General features: G+C 47.5%; 1 protein-coding gene across 3 annotated transcripts in view; it reads right to left on the reverse strand.

Annotated features, from left to right (window-relative positions):
- The window catches only part of GALNT10 (polypeptide N-acetylgalactosaminyltransferase 10), a 224,220-nt gene that overhangs the window by 26,549 nt on the left and 173,564 nt on the right, over positions 1–24,107 (reverse strand). For all 3 annotated transcript variants that reach the window (XM_049647941.1, XM_049647942.1, XM_049647943.1), the window contains 3 exons: positions 16,519–16,704; positions 12,482–12,665; positions 6,491–6,608 (listed from right to left, as the gene is read on the reverse strand). In XM_049647941.1, coding sequence (XP_049503898.1) covers positions 6,491–6,608; positions 12,482–12,665; positions 16,519–16,704 — 488 coding nt within the window. The remainder of the gene's footprint in view (positions 1–6,490; positions 6,609–12,481; positions 12,666–16,518; positions 16,705–24,107) is intronic.

Below are 24,107 nucleotides of genomic sequence, written 5' to 3' on the forward strand. Positions count from 1 at the left end.
ACAGGTATGTGCTGGTTGGGAAGCCATGGATGACAGATGACCCTTGGGCCTTTGAGCCACCTTCCTGGAGGAATGGTGGGAGATGCAGGCCTCCACAGACACATTCATGGAATTTCAAAGGGCTTGCTGAGAGTCATGAGCAGAATGCTTTCCCTGCTCCCAGAAGGCGGCTCTTGGGAAGCCTGGGCACCTGTAGCCAGGAGGAAAATGCTGCACGCGGCAGAGCACGTTTGCGGCATCCTCGGACAGCTTAGCCAAAGAAAGAATTAGCACTAGGTTCTCAGCAGCAACTCTGCAGCTGGTCTGAGTCGGGGGCGGGGGGGAGCGGGTAAGTGATGGGATGGGGGAGGTGTTGCCATGCAGGTCCTTGGATGGTAGCCCCAGATCACCTTCTGCCCCTTGGGCTGGCCTCTGGAAATCATTTTTCCCTCCTGAGCAGCAACGCAACTCCCCTTGGGGCTGGTGCTGACTTCTGGACCCTTCCTGTAAAAAGGGCCTCTGTCTAGGCTGGGCCCATCTTTCCTCCACCCCTCCCACTGGTGGAATGAGTTTAGAGTCAGGACATCTGGGATTTAGCTCCGGCACTGCCACCTTCTAGCCGAGGGACCCTGGTCCAGTCATGGAACCATTAAGGGCATCAGGCCATAACATCACCTGTACCCCGTTTCTGGTGTGCTCCTGCCTTCTTTTCACACTATTTTACTTACTCCTCCTGACAACGCCATGAGTTTTACAGAAGGAAAGCCTGAGAGTTTTCTCATTTAAAATCTGCCCCAAATCTGCAGCCTGAGACTGGGTTGGGCTTTGACACTATGTCAAACAAAGCAAACCCAGGGGCCCTGATACCTCCTGCCTCTGCTGGGATGCGTTTCCTCGTGGAACAAGACTGTCTCCTGTCCCCTCATGTGGCATTTCATGACTCCCTCGCTCACATGGACCTGCCCCTTGGGACCCTCAGGGAGGAACCACTGCCTCCTCAGGCCCACCCTGCAGAGCTACGCTCCGTCCTTCCCTGGGGTCTCCTCGCTGTCACTCCCTTCTCTGGAGGCCTCCCTTGGCGAGGGGTGGTGGTGGTGGACTCTCATGCCTGAACTTGCAAATGGCCCAAACACAGCACCGGGATGTATATGGTGGGGCGGGGGATGCTGGAAGGGCTGAAAAACCGTTTTTCCTTCTTAGTTTAAAAAAAAAAAAACTTCATTCTTTCTTTATAGAAGTGATATGTACTTATGATGAACATATTCATTGTTATAGAAATAGCAGAAGGGGACAGCTGCACCCTGGAGCCCTCCCGCCCCCCCGATGCCACAAGGAACAGGAAACTTTCATGGCGTGCTGGGTCAGAGCACAGGCTCAGTCTGAAATCCCCGCTCCAGCCGTGTGAGTTTGTGGAAGTGACTTAACCCAAGCCTCAGTTTCCTCATCTACAACACGGAGAAAGTGAGAGCACCACCTCGGCTTTTAAAATAATATTCCATTGTTTAGATGTGCTTTTTTATTCCCTAAGGATGTACATTTGGGTCCTGTCAATCTTCCCCCGTTGGAAGTAAGGCCTCAACAAATAACTTCTACCCAAATCTCTGCTCATCTTTGCAGTTGTCTCCCTTGGATAAACTCCTGGGTATGGAATTTTGGGTCAAAGAATGTGCTTGCTTTGGTACATAACAGATTTAGCCAAATTGCTATTAACAAGAGGTATCCACTTATACCACTGCAAAGCCCACACCTTTCTCATGCCAGCTCATCCGTACTGTCCGGTGGAAGCATCCTGTCTCCTGGATCTCAGAGATGAAGATGTCCTAACCCTGGCCTCCTAAGGACACGGTGCAGTCCCCTTCCTGGCTCGTTCTACTGCCACCACCTCTAATCCAAACCACGCTTGCACCTGTGTAAGTCAAGGGACTTTCCCCACAGCATCGTATCCGATCCTCTCTCACGGGGCAGGTAGGAAAGCTGTGTCAGCACTGTCTGGGATGTGAGGGCCAAAGAGGTCAAGCAATTGGTCCAGGATCCCCAGATGGATGAACAGATGGATGGAAAGCCAAGATGAGAAGCCAGTGCCCTGCCTTCTCACCGAGTACTCTTCCCACAACACCACCACTACCAAAAGGTGTTGAGGTAAGTCTAGGAAGAGTGGGGCAAAGGAAGTTTTATCAGATACAAATTGATGCCACTAACAGTTATTTAAAACACCTACTGTGGGCCACACACTGGGTATAGAAATGGCCTCCAGGGAACTCAGAGGCCAGTGGGTAAGACAGGTCACCCGTTGGGTCACAATTAACATGAGGAATTCAGAGCTAAGCCAGGAGTAATGTTGGGGTGGAGCCTCGTTAGCACAGGCAGCTCAGGTAAGGCTAAGTGGGGGCCTCTCAGACTAAGAAAAGGCATTTCCAGAAGAGTGAACAGTGCCTCCTTCCAAAGATGACTGGACATACGAGCCTGGGGCTTGTGAGCAGCTCCATATGGCTGTGCGGACACATCTGTGTGGACGTCTGTGGTCTGCCCTGCCCCACATTCATTCCCCTTCTAGAAACAATGACTGGGCTTTCATTTGGGGAACCAGCTCATCTCCACTTTCCGGTCTCCAGGATGGACATGTGACTGCAGCTGACCAATCAGAACATGGCTCAGGGATGGGCAAGGAACCAGCAGGCCAGTGAGAATCACCTTGGGGACTTCTACAGGAAGGATGGGAAAGATAAACTCTCTTTCCAGTGGGATGCTGGGTCCACAGAGAGAAAGCCTGACCTGAACAGGAAGCCAACCGAGATGAAAGTTGTGCCAAGAGACTGAGAGAGACGGAGACCGGATGAGATGGGTCAGTCTCTGGATCCAGCCAGGCCTGGAGGGTCTGCCCTGGAATTTCAACTGTGTGAGCCAACTGATTCTGGTTTTTGCCTTCAATCAGATGACTAGGGTCATCTGTAACCAAGAGTGCAGACTAATGCAATGCGGTAAGAGGATGGAGGGTGGAGAAATGAGCAGGGGTCAGCTCACGAGGCAGGTACAGGCGGGCTCTGGAGTTAAAGATTTAACCTGCCACCAGAACTGGGAAGATTCTAACCGCCAAACAGGAGAACTTCCATGGTGTGACTGTGCCTTTTGGAAACAATATGTCTCCTGGCTGAGAGAGTGTGTTGGAGGGGCCGGGGGCGGGGTGGGGGATCAATGACTCTTCCAGAAATTTCAGAGCCTTAGAATACCTTTTCTAGGGTTTTCCCATCAGGATAGATGGCCTAGTCCGGAATTGGAGCCAAATTATTAATTCATCAGTCCTGATGCCACATATCAATTTATCTTAATTTCTGAAAATGCACTCAGGCCTTTCAGACCAGTCTCTTTTGTCTATCACCAGGAAGAAAGGGGTCTTAGCAGAGATTAAGCGGAGGGAATATGGCCCTTTGAAAATGCTCCACTCTGGCTGAAATGGAACACCCACATTTCAGGGAGGCGTCTCTGGCGGATGAATGGGCTTGCCTGTCTCCTCCGCACTGTGGCAGGCTTTCCACAGGGGCTCAGGAGACAATGCACAGGCAGATGGACCGCCACAGGCTCTGGGAACCCATGTTCTCAAAGCCAGGACAGAGAAAACTGAGGGAGGAAAGTCTCCCTTCCAGACCTGGGAGCCTCCTCATTACGCAGAGCCCTTTCCCCTCGAGAGTGAAGGACATTAATTGGATCAAATGGAAACAGGAGCCAGCCGCCTCCCCGCCTCCTGGACGAGAGATTTCCAATATGGCTTCATTACCAAGTCTTTTGTAAATAAACTGTGTGGAGAAAAATGCCATTTGTTCTGCTGTAATTGCCTGATGAGCATCATTAGATAGGTCTTTGAAACACACAGAATGAAATCATTTTGGGTTTGGGAATTCCTTTGTGCAACTCCTTCTCCATTCACTATTCTCCACAGAGGGTGTTTCTGAAGGGGGACTTCTTGACCATGGAGGCTGGTTTCTGGCCAGCGATCTACCTGCTCTGAGTGTGTCACAAACACGTATTTATTCAATGCCTCCTTGATGTCAGGCAATCCTTTCGGTACCTGGGACACAGCAGTGAGTGAAACACACAAACAATCCTACCCTATCGAAGTTGACATTCTGGTGAGCACTCAGAACACAGGTGTGCCCATTTCTGGGCACACTTGGCAGAGAACTTGATAAATCAAGTTTGCTCGATGGCTGTATTGACAAACTGTGAAGTTAAAAGTCCTTTGATTCCTTGTGTGTGATTGCACCGTACCCATAAGGATGCGACATCTGGAAAGCTAGACTGCACCGGGCTACGGATACCCAATGACATCTGTGCCATCACTTGCCAGACCTGCACCCATGGCAGACATCACTCATCAGTCGCCACCCTCGTTCTGATCAGCTTGGATGCAGCTTCGGAATACACATCAACACTGCGCTGGGTCGCCCCTATCCCAGAGCAGATCAGAGATGGCTGGGAGAGGAAATCTATTTGCTACTTCTCACTTACACGGTCATTAATTCACTTCACTGAGAGGCTGTAGAATATCCCAGTAAATTAAGAACGAGCCCAGGAGGAGGCAAAAACAGAAGAAAGGGGGGAAAGACCACTGCCAACTTCTCAGGCTAGTTTCCCTCTCTAGTGTTCTCTCCTGTCCCTAAAGAGGCCCAGGAAATGTGGCAGGTCACAACGCAGGCTTTGAGTCAGGCCCCCCTGGGGTCAGGTCCTGGTTCCGCTATTTCCACCTGTGTGGGGCCTTGGGCTGAGCCCCTCGTGTCTTCCTGTGAAATGGGTATAATGATGACACCGCTCTGCTAGGGTTGCTGAGAGATTAAAGAAGCCAACACGTGTGAAGGGCTTGGCATAGGGTCCCGTCAGCTCCGAGCAGGGTTGAAATTCAGCTGTTGTGGACCAGAGCTGACACAGACTTGTGTCCAGCTGGTATCTGCTCTGACTGGTTGGTGCCTGGGCTGCCATCGCCATTAAATACTTTGAACACCAACCGTGGACATGAGTGTTGGTTAGGTTAGGGGGTGGTCCCCTTCGGGGAGACAACTTCAGAACTCTGGAAGTAAAACAGACACAGCCCGCCCTTCAAACTCAAACGATGTTTTGGTAGAATTTCAGGTCGTTCTTTTCTTGCTACTCAAGAATTTATGTTCCCTAGTTCTGAACTGCTCAACCAGAGGTGTACATGGTGATGGCAATGATGTCGATAACGAACATAATCTTTGGGACGTTGTTAGGAAGCACCCAACCGTCATGGTCGCGTTTAATCCTCTGAACAACCCCGTGAAGATTCAAGTATCATTAAGCAGATTTTGTGGCAGCAGAAACCGAGGCTCAGTGAGGTGAGCCTTCCTTGTCTGAGATCACACAGTCTGTTGGAAGTGGCAGGGCCGGGATCTGACCCCAGCACCGAAGTCTCAATCACAGTGTCCCGCCTAAAAAGTTGATGCCCGATTCGGGGGGCATCAGGGTTGTGTATTCACAGGGCTCGGCCCAGTAGTGGTGCCACTGGCCATCCCTCGCGGGCTGGGGGTATGCCCTTCCAGGAGCCCTGGGGATGCAGACGCAGACCCTGGCCAGACATAAGGGGGCACGGGACAAGCTAAGCCTCCCCTCAGAGGGACCGAGCCTCTGTTCGTCACCTGAGACCAATATGGAATCCCACAAATGAAGGGGAGGAAGTGGCCCCAGAAGGGTGGGTGGCTAACTAGTAGCCACCACGTCCTCAACTACCATTGTCAGCAAGCTTCTACAGCACATGGGCTGCTCTGATAGAGTAAATATTTACTCACTGGATCTTGAATAGTTTCTACCCATTTTTAATTGCTGGCTGTGTCCCCGGGTTGCATGTTAAACACTTCTAAGATATTATCTCGTTCGCTCTTTGCAATAGCTCTGGAAGACAGGTAGTATTATTATTCTGTCATTTCAGACGAGGAGAGAAAGCTAATCTAAACTTGCCCCAAATCACACAGCTCCTGAGTGGTGGAACTGGGATTTGAACCCACACTTTTCTGACTCCACAGCTTGAGCTCCTGCCCAATGGTCTCTACGGCCAACTCCAGCAGTGGTGGATACAGAGAAAGCACACTTGAGAGGGGTGGCCACGACCCACTAAGGCTAACTGGGAATCTGCGAGGCCACGGGCCATCCCCAAAGCACAGCATCCCTCCAGGCCTGTGTGTCCCACTTACCCCGGCTTCTCTTCCCCCCTGCTGGTGCTGGACACCTCACTGGGAGATACCACCTTTACTGGAAGCAAGACCTGTCTTATTCCAACACTGCCATCCTAAGAAGGGGACGACGTTAAGGTAAATGGCAGTCAGAGCTTAGCAGCCTAAGGAGACACCCCACCTCCGCTATACACACGCAAGAAGGAGTGGCCCATGGCCTCTGACTTGTCACCTGAGGAGCAGGGGCTGCTGAACCCTGAGCATCCAGAGTCTTTCCAGGCTCAGAAAGCCAAGGGGGTGTGGCAAAGAAGGGGGCTTCCGAAGAGCCGGCTCACCTTGAATGAGATTTCATACTGCTCCCCTCCCCAGATCTCCAGGCCTGGGTCGTACCCACCCAACTCCCAGAACCATTTCCGATCCACAGCGAACAGTCCACCGGCCATCACGGGAGACCTGTCAGGGAAGAAGAGTGTGGTGTGAGGACAAAACGTCCCGGTGGCAGGCTCCGAGTGCACGCTGACACTGCTATTCCCCCGGGGAAGGTACTGCACACTGCCCCAAGGGCACAGCCTATGTGTCTAGCAGGGAACCCAACGCCCCTCCAAGGGAGGGCCCAGGCTGTCTTCTTTCTCGGCCATGACTTCCCTTCTTAAATACTGCATTTTAATCAAATGGATCCAGAGCTCCTTTCCACAGTCACGTGTGAGAGGAAATCACAGTAACGTGCGCCTTGCAGTGGCATGGTCTATGCCTCTCCAGTGCTCCCACGGGTTAAATGGTCTGAATCGGGTCCCTCTGGGCCTGTCTGCACAGTAGAATCTCTTAGATGACAAAATACGCAGCTGTCTGGGCCCTACCCCAGACCTAGGAAGCTATCCCTGGGCGGTAGAGTCTAGGAATGTGTGTTTTCAAACAGGCTCCTTGGATGAGTTGCCCTCAGGCTGCCCAGCACTGGACAGGAGTTCTGCTGAGAGTTTGCAGAGGAAGACACAGCTTCTGCTCTTTCAGGTAAACTGGGCTAAGACAAACTCTGCACATTCACTGTCTCATTACCCACTGAGCGCCAGCTGAGCCGTAGATGCTGGAAGAATGTGCAGGTAAATCAGAGCTGGCCTGGGACTTTGGGGGATGCTAGTGTGGCCGGGCAGCTGCCTCTCAGGACAGAAGGACCCAGAAGATGGGTGGGGGGTACCAAGGGCCTCTGGGAGGTGCAGACGGCACTAAAGGAACATGGAAGGAGCGAGTGTCTGCCACCAGGTTTTGGGAGTGACGAGGGAGGCTGGGGCAAGAGTCAGGGAGGGGTGCTCGGGGTGGTGGCATTTGAGGTGGGTTTTGTTTGGACAAGTGGGAAATGAGGGGAGAGGAAGGTACCCTGGAGGGGAAAACCACAGGAGCAAGGACACAGAGATGATAAATGGGGCAGTGCCACGGGTAACAACAAGTCAGCACGGCATCATGCCAGGCCAAGGGCAGGGCTGGCATGCTGCAGCCTGCCTGGGTCCCCCTGGTGCCTCACACGGGGCTGGCATCTGAGGGGCCGCCGGTACTCGCTGAGTGACAATCTCGCAGAGTGACCGTGTCCTTGTCTGGCTCCACTGGAAGACTCCAGACCCTCAAACCAAGGAACATTCCAGCAGCGAACTCCACGCCACCTCCTGGCCTTGGGAACTGCAGGTTCATGGGAATTGGGCTGATTTAAGAAGAACTTAGCCGACCCACATGCCTCCCACGCTTCATGTAGCAGATGAGCCTTGACAGCATGGCAGGGCCTCCTTTAAAAGAAGATCCCCTTGAATATTCACTGAGGGCTTGAATGTGGCAGGTGGTTGACTGAACTGATGATTTAATAAAATGACTGCTCCTTGAATTGACCTCATGAGGTGGGCCTCATCCTTATTATCCCATTGACACGTGTAGAAACCGGAGCACAGACCGGGAGGTAACTTGCTCCAGGCTTCACAGCTACTAAGCAGGATTCGAATCTCTAATCTATGCCAGAGCTCACACCCTCAGGGCCACAAAACTCTGTCTCCTATCAGGGAGGAGCCATGGAGAGGCAGGTGATGAGTGAAAAGGACAGGGGAACAGGGATGGGGAAAGTGTCACTCCACTCTCCTTTACCTTTGGTGGGATGTGAGATGAAGTGTTTAACCACTGAACCCCGTATCGCCCGCTGCAGCGACCTCGGGCCACATGCGGCTACTGAGCACCCGGAATGGGACTACTCTGAATTGAGTTGTGCCGGAAGTGTAAGGTACACACTGATTTCCAACACTTACTGTGAAAAAAATAATAGGTCTCATTGACCATTTCAGGGATGCCTGGCTGGCTCAGTCGTGGGGTCTGCGGCTCTTGGTCTCGGGGTTGAGAGTTTGAGCCCCACACTGGGTGTAGAGATTACGTACACATAAAATCTTAAAAAAATAATTTCCAAGTGTTGGTTACATGTTAAAGTGAGACTATTTTAGATATACTGGGTTAAACAGAGTATATTACAAAAATGAATCTTACCTGCTTCTCTTTACCTTTTTTTTATGTGGCCACCAGGAAATTTAAAAGTATTTTTGTGGCTCCCATGATTTTCTACTGGACGGTGCTCATTTAACATCTCAAAGCCTGTCCCCCCATCTACACAATGAACATGTAGCTACATTTCCTAGCTCACGTTGCTGTTATAGTTCTGAAAGTACCCAGTACTATGAAACATACAGTGTCTAATATCAACTTTCCTTTGTCTTCTGAAGATGGTGGGGTTTGGGTTTTTTGGCTGGAGCCATACACTGCCTGGAGAGGCAGGGAGCGTTTCTGAGCCAGGGCTTCATGGGAAATCAAACCCAAGACTCTGCATGCGGAAACCAGCCTGGGCGGGAGCCCGGGGCAAGGACCTAGGAGCCACGGTGGAGCAGGGAGATCAGCCTTAAGGCATTTTGGATGCTGGATGCTGGCCTCCAGAGGGAGGCCTCTCCTCCAGCCCCATCTGTTTCCTGCCCGTGTTCAGCAAGAACAACAACAACGGTTCTGAGTGTCTAGTGTCTACCACTCACTTTACCGACATCATCTCCAGCTCTCACAAAGCTCTATTAGGCCCCTTTTCAGACGGAGAACTCTGGAATTCAGAACAGGGACATACTCTGCTCAAGGGCATGCGGTTACTAAGTGGATGAGCTGTGGTTCCAACCGGGGTCAGCCACCCAAGCCCATGTCCTTCAAACATCATTCTGTCGCCCTGGGCCTGCGGATTGTTCACTTGCGGGCACCGTGGAGCGGTGTGCAGGAAATGACCACGATTTTTCTAGTGGCCTCTCTCCTGGGTTTTGTCCAAGTACAATACAGAAAAGATACTTTTGGAAAGAATCGGAAGATACAAAGGATGGAGGGTCCCTCGGGAAGCATCTAGACCAGTGGGTCTCAACTGTGACCACACAGTTCGCATCGCCTGGGAGCTTTAAAGACTATTGATGCCTTGATCCCATCCCAGACTCTGGTGCGACTGGTCTTGGGTGGCGGGTGGCCCGGTGGGTGGCCTGGTGGGTTTTGTTTGTTTTTACAAGCTCCCCAGGTGATGCCAATGTGCAGCCAGGGTTGAGAGCCATTGTTGCAGGGCAGGCCCAACCCCTTCAATATCCAGGTGAGACGACTGCGGCCCTGGGGGGACGGGGTGGGGGGCGGGGGGGAACTACTGGGGCCTCTGCTAATAAGCAGCCACATGACCTGGCCTTACCCTCTCCTCATCCTGCAATGAGGAAGATGAACGTGCCGAGACCCATCCACATAGGGGCCACGACTAAGCTTATGGTACTGGTTCAAACCCCAGGGGGTTCTGGTTACCCTGAAAATTCTGTTCTCTGGAGTACCCCATTCCGACCTCAGCCTCTGCTGTGTGTCACCTCGGGCAAGTCTCATGTCCTCCCTGAGCCACAGGGTCTGTGCCAGTCAAGGGTGGAGGATTCCAGTTACACCCTGGGGCTCTGTTGTGAGGGTTGTGTGCGGTCATGTCGGCTGGGACTGCTCTGCCGGCTCAGCTCAGATGTTGGCTACTCCTTTTGTTGGTATTACTCTCCAAGAACTCGGGGCAACTGGGGCCTCGGGCGTGCAGAGGGTGCTAACTGCATGATGTCGCCTTGGGTTCTGACAGTAGTGGTTGGCCATGTTCAGGAGACCAGAGGTCAGGGGAAGAACACAGACGTCTGGCCTGCTCAAGCGGCACGGGGCTCCACCCATGCCCTCTGCCCTCAGCTCATGCGACTCCCTTTGCCCAGCCACCTTTTATTTCCCTGAACAAGCGGGGCCTCTTCGCCCCTCTGAGCCCTCCCTTGGGCCCACAGCATCAGAGGCTCTCCTCAGGAACCCTGGTGTGCCCTGTGCCCATGACGATGGCTGAGCTGCCAAAAGACCCCTTTCTCAGGTGGGGAGTGTGAGGCGCAGGGAAGCTGGAGTTCACTGAGGCCAAGCTGTGGTTAGGCAGGTGTGGATAATGGCCTCCCAAAGAAGCCAATGCCTAATTCCTGGAACCTGGGGATATGTCACCTTACACAGCAAAGGGACATTGCAAATAGAATTCAAGTGAGGGATCTGAGATGGGGAGATTGTCCTGGCGGGCCCAATGTAATCACAGGGGTCCTCATATGTAAAAGAAGGAGGCAGGAGGGTCAGAGTTAGAGGAGATGTGATGATGAAAGCAGGTGCCGCAGAGAGATAGTTGGGGGAGGGGGGGTGGGAGAAGGAGGGGGAGTGATGGTGGAAGGAAGGAGGGGGAGACTTGGACATGTTAGGTTACTGGCTTTGGAGACGGAGAAGGTGGGACACCTGGGTGTCTCAGTGGGTTTAACGTCCCACTTTGGCTCAGGTCATGATCTTGCGGTTCCTAAGTTCGAGCCCTGTGTCGGGTTCTGTGCTGACAGCTCAGAGCCTGGAGCCTGCTTTGGATTCTGTGTCTGCCTCTCTCTGCCCCTCTCCCGCTCAGCTCTGTCTCTCTCTCTCTCTCTCTCTCTCTCTCAAAAAAACGATCATTAAAAATACTTTTTTGGGGGCGCCTGGGTGGCTCAGTCGGTTGGGCGTCCGACTTCAGCTCAGGTCACGATCTCGTGGTCCGTGAGTTCGAGCCCCGCGTCGGGCTCTGGGCTGATGACTCAGAGCCTGGAGCCTGCTTCCAATTCTGTGTCTCCCTCTCTCTCTGCCCCTCCCCCGTTCATGCTCTGTCTCTGTCTCAAAAATAAATAAACGTTAAAAAAAAATAAAAAAATAAAAAAAATATATTTTTTTGAAGACGGAGAAAGGAGCCATGAGCCAAAGAATGTGGGCAGCCTCTAGAAGCTGGAAAGGGCAAGCAAACCGACTCTTCCCTAGAACCTACCTACACCATGCCTTTAGCTCAGTTAGACTCCTTTTCACACTTCTGATCTCCAGAACTTTAAGAGAATAAATCTGTGTTGTTTTAATAAGCCAGTAAATTTTGGGTAATTCATAATTGGGAAACTAATACAGCAGAAGACTGGACTTTGGCTTTGTACCCAAAGGTCTTTCCACATCTCTAGGAAGGGAGCCAGAGTGGCTCACAGGGCAGCATAGGAGGAGCCCCAGAGAGACACGGGCTCTAATTCTGGCCTGGCACTGACTCACTGTATAAGTGAGGCCCCCCCTTGTCCTGGAGCCACAGTCTCCCCATTTGCAAGGGACTGGTGTCCATCACCTGTAGGTCCCCCCAGCTTTCACATTCTAGGATGTTACAGGTCCACTCCACACATTGACCCCTAAACTTCTACCGTGGGACAAGCTGCTATTTCCTAACACTTCCAAGAGGGCCTAGCTGAATGATGGGACAGCTGTCTCCAGGGGCAGACAGGCCTGCAGGTGCACCCAGCCTTTACTGCTTCATAGCTGTGAGACCTGGAAAAGGTGCTTAACCTCCTGGAGCCTTGGTGTCCTCACTTGGAAAATACGGATAATAATTTTTACTACGTATGGTTGTTGGGGATTAAAAAGGATCAGCATGTGATACGCTCAGCACTGTGCCTGGCATTTAGAAAGTGTTCAGCAAGGCGTGGTGGTGATGCTGGTTCTTGCTCACCACGGGGTCCTAGGCTTGAGGGAGAGAGCAACTCTGTTCACCCCCAGCTGGCAGGAACACCGCACAGAGGTGGCCACCTGGGAGGTCCCTGAGCTGAGGCTCTGAGACAGCCTGGGAGGAGCTGTGTTTCCGGTTGGGGATGTTTGCCCTGGTTCCCTTGCAGTGGACTTTTAGGGGGAGGTGGTGGTCCCGAGTAGGGTGTGTTGGCGAGGGGTCACTAGGTCAGCCACTGGGACCAGCCTAGGTCACTTGTACTTACTCAAATGGGTCGCTTGGGTCAGCTTTCTGAAGTTCTGGAGGAATTGGTATCCGCTTATAGTACATCTCCCAGTCAAAGGCGCCCCGCATGGCATCGCCCGCCTGCGTTTCGTACCGAAAGTCATCGTGGTCGATCACGTCAATCATCGGGCACACAATGGTCTTGCGGTTCCGGGCGATGCGGTCTGAAGAAGCCAAGAGATGCCCATTACAGAGGCAGGACAGGGGAGCAGCTAGGTCCATGACCCTGCTCTGCAGCTTACTTGCATTCTTAACGTGTTCCCTGAGTGACTTCTCCGAATGCTCGAGTTTGAGAATCCCAAGAGCAAGGGAGAGGACAGGCTTTAAGAAAGATGGACCAAGGCTCCCGTCCCAGTCCTGCTACCTGCGAGCTACATAAACAATGTCTCTGAGCCCCAGTGTTCTCCTCTGTGAAATGGGGAGAAGAGGTTCAGCACCACAGGCTGGTAGGAGGACAGGATATGACGATGGTTCGAGGTATCCAGCACGGTCGCCTGTAATGGTCAGCGCCATTGCAGAGAGAGATTAATTTCTTTCTGGGAGGGCTCCTGTTCTGGCCCTGTCAGGCTCCGCATTCTGGGTCCTAAGCTTGACTCGTGGCCGAAGTAGCCAGGCACGCCAGCTCCTCAAAACTTCCCAGCTATGGTCAGTGAACAAGTGGTCCTCCTTGCGAGAGAGTTTAGCTCCCTTTTTCCAACAGCCAGAACTACTGAGGGGGGCATGTACTATCCCATGAACTCCTCCTGACTGATGTACAAGGAAAGCCTGGCAGACCTCTGCCCTGCAGGAATGCTACAGGCTAGGTGATTCAAGATGGCAAGGGCAGTCCCTAGCCAGATGGCTTTTTACGGTCCCCGTTAAGCCAGGGAGAAGCTGATTCTATACAACGCACTCTGCCAACCTACCAACCAGAATTTTAAGCTTTGGTTTGTTCTGTTCTTCGATGTTCCTTCTGCCAAGAAGCCGTAGCTGCAGCTTGGGGGTGCCAGTGGTAAAGGGGCCAGTGGGCTGTGCTGGGGTGCCTGGCTGCTTGGGCCAGCAGTCAAGTTCAAGGGTGGGAATGTGGAGTCTGGTAGGGCCAGTGTAGGCTGGCATCTGCCTGGGGCTTGGGCTTCATCAAGTACTTTTTTCTTCCAGGAGAGAAAGCAACATTCTTGCCCTTTTCTAAACTGCAAGACAACAATCCATAGATGGGTCATTATATTGATCGAGTGTGTGTGTGTGTGTTTGTGTGTGTGCATGTGCATGCGTATAATGAACCAGGAAAGAATACTGAATGTCAGGGTGCATTCCACCTGATAAGAAAAAGTACTTTTTAAGGAAACAGGTTTCCGTTATATTGCATGGGTGTGTATCTGTGTACTGGATTGAGATGTCCAATGTGTTTCTAACTGTGGCACATTGGTTTAAAAAGTCTGAGAAGTGTGCTTTCGGCAGTGTGTCCTCTGGGGTACCAGTGCCCGATGTACCTATGGTGTGTTTAAAAAACTGCCAGGGCTGCTCCTGCCCCAGGTGCACCGAATCAGAATCTGTGGGGGCAGAGCTTGGGTCTGCCTTGTGAACAGGCTCCCTAGGGATTCTAATGAAGTCGAAGAAACTTCTCCAGGGAAAGATCTAGAGAGGGGCCTCCCTTCCTAATTGTAATTATTCACGCCCATGCAGGGGATTTCATTTCTGGAGAGGCTCTGGGCCGTGGCTCTGCTGCAGGCTGGCTGAGAGCGGGAGGTGTGAGGGGTCAAGGCTTAGCATCAGAGAGGCAGCATTCCAGGGTGCTGCGCTCACTTGGGGACAGAATGCCCAGGTCCCAACCCTGGCTTTGTCACCTACAAGCAGTATAACCTTGACAAAGGTTATCTGATGCCTCTGAAACCTCGCTTCCCTGCTGACAAAATGGAGGACGACAGCACGTGTCTCATGAGGTTCCTGTGAAGACCGAGGGGGACGGTGGGGCCAAGATGCTTAGCTCAGACTCTCGCACATTCACACATCCCATTAGTGGTCTGCGGACATTGCTGTGACCAGGATTGCCGAAAGAAGCTCAGAAGCTGAGCACCTTCCTCATTCTCTTTGCTCTTTAGTTTTCTCATTTGTTCTACATGGATAATAAGGCCTGGCCTGTCTACATTCCCATGTAACTGTCAAATTCAAAAGTGGCTGTGGCCTAAAAAGCCAAGGGACTAGCAGAGCCATGATGATGATGATGATGATGATGATGATGGCAGAAATGAGGATAAACAGTGGCTTTCCTTTGGGGGGCTGAATCCTTCTCTCTGGCTCAGGAATGCGTCATCTGCACAGAAGGCAGAGAGAACTGTGCATGGAGGTGTTAATGGTTTTGAGACAAAGCCCTGATGCGCTCTGTCGGCTGCTCATATTAACAGGGACAGACTTTTGCATCTACACCACTGGTTCACATTTCTATTGGAAAAAGAAAAAATAAAAAGAGGGAGAATGTTTCCTCCATGTATTCTGCAGATTATGAAAATTACCCTCATATATTTCCATAGAAACAGAGTTAAGGGCTATTTAGACTCCCAGCTCAGCTTTGTGGCCCTCCACTTCGAGTCACTGAATGACCCAACAAATGAGTTGTTCCTTCAGCACTATAAATTAGGTGATTTATGGTGAGACTTTTTTCTTTCTCTTTTTCTTTTTCTCTTTCAGTAATAAGAGGCAGATGCAGAGACCTCTTGGTTTAATTAAATACGGAGTTTACCAGAAAATCTGGGTTATATCCTTTTCCTAACCCAGTGGGACCCTGGACCCTTGGGATCAGAAGCGTATCATCTAATACTGAAGTTCCATGCTGATCTGTGTTAGAAAACAAATTGGCTGGATTAGCCCATTCAACCGTGTGGGTTTTGCTTTCTGTTCTCACCTCTGCCTGATGGTCTAACCAGTGCTCGTCCAAGTGTGGTCCTCGGACCAGCAGTGCTGGAACCACCTGGAAGCTGCTTAGAAATGCAGCTTCTCAGACCCTACCCCAGACCTCTCCAATCAGAAACTCTGGGGTGGGGTCCAGCACTCTGTGTTAGTGAGTCTTCCAGGTGATTCTGACACAGGCTCAAGTTGGCCCTGAACTACAGTCTCCTTTGCTTCCTGAGCTTTCTGCTACGGTGAGCATCCCCATTCATTTGTGAGTTTTAATTTCTCCCTGGATTGATAATGCTTCTCCAATCTGTCTCTGGCCTGTCCCTCACCTGATTCCCAGTCTCAGTAGGACATTTCCTCTTTGATGTCCACCTGTTAGCACCAGCTCATCACCTTCCACAAATCTGAACTCCGCAGAATTCAGACCTGCTTCTTCAACAAGCTATGAGGCACCTCACTGCCCAGCATCCAATCCTCTTGTCTCCCTTCTGTCCACATGGCTATGATGGATGACTTCTGGATCATGTTGCCCTGTCCACAGCCCTTTCCTGATAGCTGCTGGAAATTCTCCAGAGATGAATTTAGGGAGGCAGTGTGATTTCTGACCATGGACAAAATTTGGGGCCAGAGAGATGGTAACTTTGACACTTATGACCCAAGGGAACAATATTGAGTCACTCAGTATCTCCAAACCTCAGCTTCTTCTACTATGAAATGGGGACACTTTTGACCTGGCATGGTTTTGTGAGGACTGGAGATAATGCTTATCACTTCCCTGGCTCAGTAGCAGGGCACTGAATGTTAACTATTCTAAGTTGCTAGGATAATGTCCCTCCACAATGTGGCTCCTACAGCAGACAGCCTTGACTTGCTTTCCAATAAAACTTGAACTAATCTGGGAGAGGGAATCATGTAACTAGACTGTAGTGTGCTGTAGGACTTTGGGTAAGTCACTTCCCCTCTCAGCTTCCTTCTCTGTAAAACGAAGGGACAGGACTCGAATGGATTTTTAAGGTCTCTGTGAGCATTCCTGAATCCCTCGTGGCACCTGGCATTGGATGGCAGCATCTCAAGCAGTCAAGAGAACCCTTGTGGATGATCCCTGCAGAAGGCCGGGGCCCACCTTGCCTTGGGAGGGTCTCTTACCGAGCAAGGGGGGGAGCCAGTTGACATTGGCTTCACAGTGTGAGTCTAAGAATGTGATGACATCCCCAGTTGCTGCAGAGGCCCCCAGCATCCGGGTCCTTATCAGCCCTTCCCGCTTCTTGGTTCGAAGAATTCTCACACTGGGGAAGAGGGCCATATAGTCTTCAAGTGGCTTCTTCAAGTGTTCTGTGAGAGAGACAGAAGAAGACAGATGGACAGATGGGTTAGAACAGCTGCTTAGTAATCACTCTTGTGACTGCTCCCTTATGTGTGCACCGTATTTTATAGTTTATTTTTTTATTAAAAAAATTTTTTTAACGTCTATTTATTTTTGACAGAGAGAGAGAGAGACAGAGAGAGAGAGAGCATGAGCGGGGGAGGGGCAGAGAGAGAGGGAGACACGGAATCTGAAGCAGGCTCCAGGCTCTGAGCTGTCAGCACAGAGCCTGATGTGGGGCTCGAACCCATGAGCTGTGAGATCATGACCTGAGCCGAAGTTGGATGCTCAATCGACTGAGCCACCCAGGCACCCCTGTACTTTATAGTTTAGACACAGCTTTCCCATATAATGCCTCATGGGACCTTTCAGATATGGCCAACGAGGACAGGGACCACCACCTGCATGCTGTAAATGGGGACTCCGAAGCTCAAAGAAGTCCAGGGATAGTGCCAGACCTGGAACACACAGAGATCATCTGCGTGAGAGTGTGGGCAGTGGTGGTTTATGCTTGGCTGATACCTCTTCCCTCATTTTCTGGAATCAACACTCTGATTTTTCTTGGTGAAACTGCCCCTCCCATTTTCCATCCATTACACTTTGGTGGGGCTCACCCCACCCCTGGATCCAAGGGGGAGGAGCAGGTAGGATGGGCCTGACCAATCAGGGCATTTCATTTCCTTGCCTACAGTGATTGGTTCAGGAATGGCCATGTGACCCGAGTTGATCCAAATAATGAATCCTGAGAAGTTTTTTTTTTTTTTTTTTTTTTTTTTCAGAACTACTGAAAAACCAGGCCCTTTCTTCTCATTAGAGTTGCTAACTTGGCTGGCCATAAATCTGGAGCTGCTGGTGACATCTTTGGCAAATGAGGTGATAAGAGTTGGGGGAGGGGCAGTTCTGCTGACATTGAAGTAAACATGTAAAAAGAATCAAGAGATGGAAATTATTCTGATGGCATTTTGATTCCCCAGATCCCTCTGTGCCTAAAGCAGATAGACTCCTAAATGTTCTTACTACACACGAAACAAATTCCTCTTCTTGTTCATGCTAATGTGGGTTGGGTTTCTATACTGTGCCTGGTAAAGTCATTCTGAACAAATCTCAAAAATTATCTCTTTTTACTAAAAAAGTCCCAGCCTTAACACTGGTGTCTCTTTAGTTTAATCAGGGTTAGAGCACTTTATGAAAAATCTAGTATGGCTACAAAAAAAGTCCTAACGTTTATACCACACTTAATGATGAAATAGCGAATGCTTTTATCCGATGATCAGGATAAAGGCTGTATTCTCTCTCACCACTTCCATTCAGCATTGTACTAGAACTCCTAGCCAGTGCAACTGGCAAGATAAAGAAATAAAGGCATAAAGATTGGGAAGAAAAAGGTAACAGTATCTTTACCTGTAGATGACATGATTATTTACATAGAAAAATCCTAAGAAATCTACAAAGAAGCTAGCAAGATTTCAGGATACCAGTTTAAATGTTGGTTTAAAAAGTTGTATTTCTAAGTACTGGCAGATAAAAAAAAAACTTGGAAAATTCAATTTAAAATAGTAAGCATACAATTTGCAATTTAACAAAAGAAGTAAAATCTGTATACTTTGAAACTGCAAAAACACTGTTGAAAAATATTAAAGACTAAAATAAATGGAAAGACAGTCTGTGTTCATGGATTGGATGACTTAATATCGTTAAGATGGCAATACCTCCTATGTTGATCTAAATCAACATTTAGTGAGATCAAAATCACAGCTGATCTCTTTGCAAAAATTGACAATTGACAAGCTGATCCTAAAATTTATGGAAGAGATCAACAGATCCAGGATAGCTAAAAATCTTTTGATTACTTACACATGAACATTTACAGCAATACTACTCACAACAGCCAAAGATTGGAAATAACTCAAGCTTCCATCACCTCAAGAATGGATAAACAACTATGAAATATATTCATACAATGGAATATCACTCAACCATAAAAAGGAATGAAGTACTGGTACATGGTACCATGCAGATGAACCTCAAAACATTACACCAAATAAAGGATGCCAGCCACAAAAGGTCACATGTTGTATCATTCTACTTGTATGAAAGTCCAGAATAGGTAAATTTATAGAGCCAACAAACAAATTAGTGATTACCAGAGACTGGGGTAGAGAGAGATGGGGAGTGACAACTCAATGGGTATGGTGTTTCCTTTTGGAGTGATAAAACATTTTGGAACCAAGTGATGGTTGCACAACATTGTGAATGTACTAAATGCCAGTGAATTGTATACTTTAACATGGTTAATTTTTATGTTATGTGAATTTTACCCCAATTAAAAAAAATGGGTAAAAGATCTGAATAGGCACTTCTCCAAAGGTGATATACAAACGGCCGATAAACACATAAAAGGATGTTCAACATCCTTAGTTACCAGGGAAATGAAAATCAACACCACAATGAGATACTACTTCACATCCACTAGGATGGCTATAATGCACAACTCAGATAATAAGTGTTGACAAGGATGTGGAGGATAAGAATCTCTATATACTGTTGGTGGAAATGTAAAATGGTGCAGCCACTTTGGAAAACAGTCTGGCAGTTCCTCAGTTAAGCACAGTTACCATATTACCCAGTAATTCCATTCCTAGGTGCTCACGCAAGAGAAATGAAAACACACATCCACCCCAAAATTTGCGTACTAGCGTTCATAGCAATATTCAAAATATCCCCATATTGAAAACCATAGAAATATCCATCAATTGATGAATGAGTGAACAGAACGTAGTATATCCACACAATGGATTTTATTATTCCACAATAAAAAAGGAAAGAGCGATTAAGACAATATGGATGAACCTTAAAAAGAGTATTCTGTGTTAAAGAAGTCAGACACCTAAGACTTGATATTATATGATTCTATTTATATGAAATTTCTAGAAAGACAAAATTACAGGGACAGAAAGGAAGTCAGCAGTAGTCTAGAGCTGGGTTGGGAGTGGGGACTGATTACAAACAGGCACAAGGGAACTTTCTGGAGTGATGGAAATATTCTAAAACTGTATTATAGTGATCATTTTAAAACTGTATAAACTGACCTAAGAACTGAACTGCAGACTTAAAATGGGTGATTTCTGTGTTATGCAAATTATACCTGAATAAGGTTGTTAAATGGAAAAAAAAATGTATTTCTATATCCTGGCAAAGAACAATTGGAAAGTACAATAAAAATACCATTTATAATAGCTTCATATAGATAAAGACCCAAATAAATGGAGAGATAAATCATACATATAGACTTGAAGACTCCATATTGTTAAAGAGTCAATTCTCCTCAAATTCATCTATAGATTCAACATAATCCCAATGAAATCACAGCAGGTTTTGAAATTGACAACTTTCAAAGAACCTAAACTGTGAAAACAAAAACAATCTTGAAAAAGAATAAAGTTGGAGGACTCACTGATTTCAAAACTTATTACAAAGTCAGAATAATCAAAACAATGTAATACTAGCAAGGAATAAACATAACCAATAGAACAGAATAGAGGAGCCAGAGGTATACCTATATATATGTCATTGACTGACTGGTTTTTGACAAGGGCACCAAGGCAAATTCAATGAGAATATAAAAGAATTTTTAAAATGTGCAACAAAACAAATGAGCAAAGGGAAAAAAGAAAGACAAACCAAGAAACAGATTTAACTATAAAGAACAAACAGATGGTTACCAGAGGGGAGGTGGTGAGGAGATGGGTGAAATAGGTGATGGGGATCAAGAGAACATTGGGGGCACCTGGGTGGCTTAGTTTGTTAAGCGTCCAACTCTTGATTTCAGCGTGGGTCACAATCTCATGATTAGTGGGTTTGAGCCCCTGTTGGGCTTTATGCTGATAGTACAGAGGCTGCTTGGGATTCTCTCTCTCCCTCTTTCTCTCTGTCCTGCTCTCTCTCTCAAAATAAATAAATAAGCATTCAAATAAAGAGCACACTTATGATGATGATCACCGAGTAATGTACAGAATTGCTGAATGGCTATGTTGTGCACCTAAAATTACCATAACACTGTATGTTAACTATACTGGAATGGAAATAAAAAACTTGAAAAAATAAAACAGCTAGCATAACTGGATAAACACATGAAAAAAGATGAAATGCAACCTCTACCTCCTACCATACACAACAAATAATTTTAGATGGATAGCAGTTTTAAATATAAAGGCTAAAGTTATAAGGTTTCTTGAAGAAACATAGGAGAATATTGTTGTAAACTTGGGGTAGGAAAAGATCTCTTAAGACATAAAAAGCACTAACCCATAAAAGGGAAGACTGATAAACTGGACTTGATTAAGAACTTGCTCTTCAAACTTTGCTCATCACAACACATCAAAGACATCAGTAAGAAAATGACAAGGCAGGCAACAGTCTGGGAGAAAATATTAACAATACATGAATCTGATGAAGGACTTGTATCAAGAATATGTAATGGATTCCACCAAAGTCAATAATAAACAGATGACCAACTTAAAACTAGGCAAAAAGCTATGAAACATTTTTACAAAAATACACTTCACAAAAGAATTGATATACAAACAGCCAACAAGCATATGAAAAGATGTGACTCAAATTAAAAGCCTGAGATGCCATTTGCTATACATTCCCCAGGGAGAGGAGTTAAGATGGTGCAGGAGTAGGGGGGCTCTAAGTTTGCCTCATCCCTCAAATACAGCTAGATAAATATCAAATCATTCTAAACACCCAAGAAATCAATCTGAGGGCTGAGAGAACAAAACCACAAGTCTACAAGTAGAAAAACGACTACTTTGTGGAAGCTTCTTTTAACAAGCAGATCAAAGCACCTAGATCTAGGGTTTGTTTCTTCTTCTTCTTCTCTGGACAAAATGACAAGATGGAAGAATTCATCCCAAAAGAAAGAACAGGAAGTTGGGGCATGTGGGTGGCTCAGTCAGTTAAGCGGCTGACTTCGGCTCAGGTCATGATCTCACAGCTCATGGGTTTGAGCCCTGCATCAGGCTCTGTGCTGACAGCTGGGAGCCTGGAGCCTACTTTGAATTCTGCGTCTCCCTCTCCTTCTCTGCCCCTCCCCCACTTGCATGCACGCGCTCTCTCTCTCTCTCTCTCTCTAAAATAAACAAACATTGAAAAAAAGAACAGGAAGTAGAAGTAATAGCCAGGGATTTAATCAATACAGATATACAGATAGAAGTAAGACGTCTGAACTTGAATTTCAAACAACAATTATAAGGATACTAGCTGGGCTTGAAAAATGCATAGAAGGCACTAGAGAATCCCTTAAAAGAACGTTTAGTTCTTTTAGATTAAAGAATTAAAAACTAGTCAGGCTGAAGTTAAAAAAACTATTTAAAAAAAAATTTTTTTTTTAACGTTTATTTATTTTTGAGACCGAGAGAGACAGAGCATGAACAGGGGAGGAGCAGAGAGAGAGGGAGACACAGAATCTGAAACAGGCCCCAGGCTCCGAGCCGTCAGCACAGAGTCCAACTCGGGGTTCTAAGTCACAGACCGTGAGATCATGACCCGAGCCGAAGTCGGACGCTTAACCGACCAAGCCACCCAGGCGCCCCTGAAATTAAAAAAAAAACTATAATCAAGATGTAAACCCAAATGGATGCCATAACAATGAAGATGAACAAAGCAGAGGAGAGAATCTGTGATAAGGAAGATAAAACTATGAAAAATAATGAAGTTGAAAAGAAGAGGGAAAGAAAGGTAATGAATCATGAAGGTAGACTTAGAGAACTCAGCAACTTCTTAGAGCAATAATATTTGTATCACAGGAGTCCCAGAAGATGAAAGAGAAAAAGGGGCAGAAGATTTATTTTAGCAAATTACAGCTGAAAAGTTTCCTATCTGGGGAAGGATACAGACATTTAAATCCAAGAAGCACAAAGAAGTCCCATGAAATTCAACAAAAGCTGGCCATATGACCTAGACATATCATAGTCAAATTCACAAAATACACATACAAGGAAAGAATCCTGAAAGCAGCAAGGGAAAAAAAAAGTCCTTAACCTACAAGGGAAGACAGATCAGGTTCGCAGCAGACCTATCCACAGAAACTTGGCAGGCTAGAAGGGAATGGCAGGACATATTCAATGTGCTGAATGGGAGAAATATACAACCAAGAATACTTTATCCAGCAAGGCTGTCATTGAGAATAGAAGGAGAGATAAAATGTTTCCCAGCAAACAAAAACTAAAGGAGTTTGTGACACTAAGCCAGCCCTGCAAAAAATATTAGAAGGGACTCTTCGAGTGGGGGGAGAAAGACCAAAAGCAATAAAGACTAGAAAGGAACACAGAACATCACCAGAAATACCAATTTTATAGGTAACACAATAGCACTAAATTCGTACCTTTCAGTAATCACTCTGAATGTAAATGGTCTACATGTTCCAGTCAAAAGACATAGGGTATAAGAATGGATTAAAAAAACAAGACCCATCTATATGCTACATAGGAGACTCATTTTAGACCTAAAGACACCTGCAGATTGAAAGTGAGGGGATGGAAAACTGGAGTAGCCATGCTTATGTCAGACAAATTAGATTTTTTTTTTTTTTGGAGTGAAAAACCTTTAGTTTAATGATACTCTGCCTCTTTTTTTTTCAATATATGAAATTTATTGTCAAATTGGTTTCCATACAACACCCAGTGCTCATCCCAAAAGGTGCCCTCCTCAATACCCATCCCCCACCCTCCCCTCCCTCCCACCCCCCATCAACCCTCAGTTTGTTCTCAGTTTTTTAAGAGTCTCTTATGCTTTGGCTCTCTCCCACTCTAACCTCTTTTTTTTTTTTTCCTTCCCCTCCCCCATGGGTTTCTGTTAAGTTTCTCAGGATCCACATAAGAGTGAAAACATATGGTATCTGTCTTTCTCTGTATGGCTTATTTCACTTAGCATCACACTCTCCAGTTCCATCCACGTTGCTACAAAGGGCCATATTTCATTCTTTCTCATTGCCATGTAGTACTCCATTGTGTATATAAACCACAATTTCTTTATCCATTCATCAGTTGATGGACATTTAGGCTCTTTCCATAATTTGGCTATTGTTGAAAGTGATGCTATAAACATTGGGGTACAAGTGCCCCTATGCATCAGTACTCCTGTATCCCTTGGGTAAATTCCTAGCAGTGCTATTGCTGGGTCATAGGGTAGGTCTATTTTTAATTTTCTGAGGAACCTCCACACTTTTCCAGAGTGGCTGCACCAGTTTGCATTCCCACCAACAGTGCAAGAGGGTTCCCGTTTCTCTACGTCCTCGGCAGCATCTATAGTCTCCTGATTTCTTCATTTTGGCCACTCTGACTGGCGTGAGGTGATATCTGAGTGTGGT

The sequence above is a fragment of the Panthera uncia genome (assembly GCF_023721935.1).
Source record: "Panthera uncia isolate 11264 chromosome A1 unlocalized genomic scaffold, Puncia_PCG_1.0 HiC_scaffold_17, whole genome shotgun sequence".
Classification (NCBI taxonomy): Eukaryota; Metazoa; Chordata; class Mammalia; order Carnivora; family Felidae; genus Panthera; species Panthera uncia.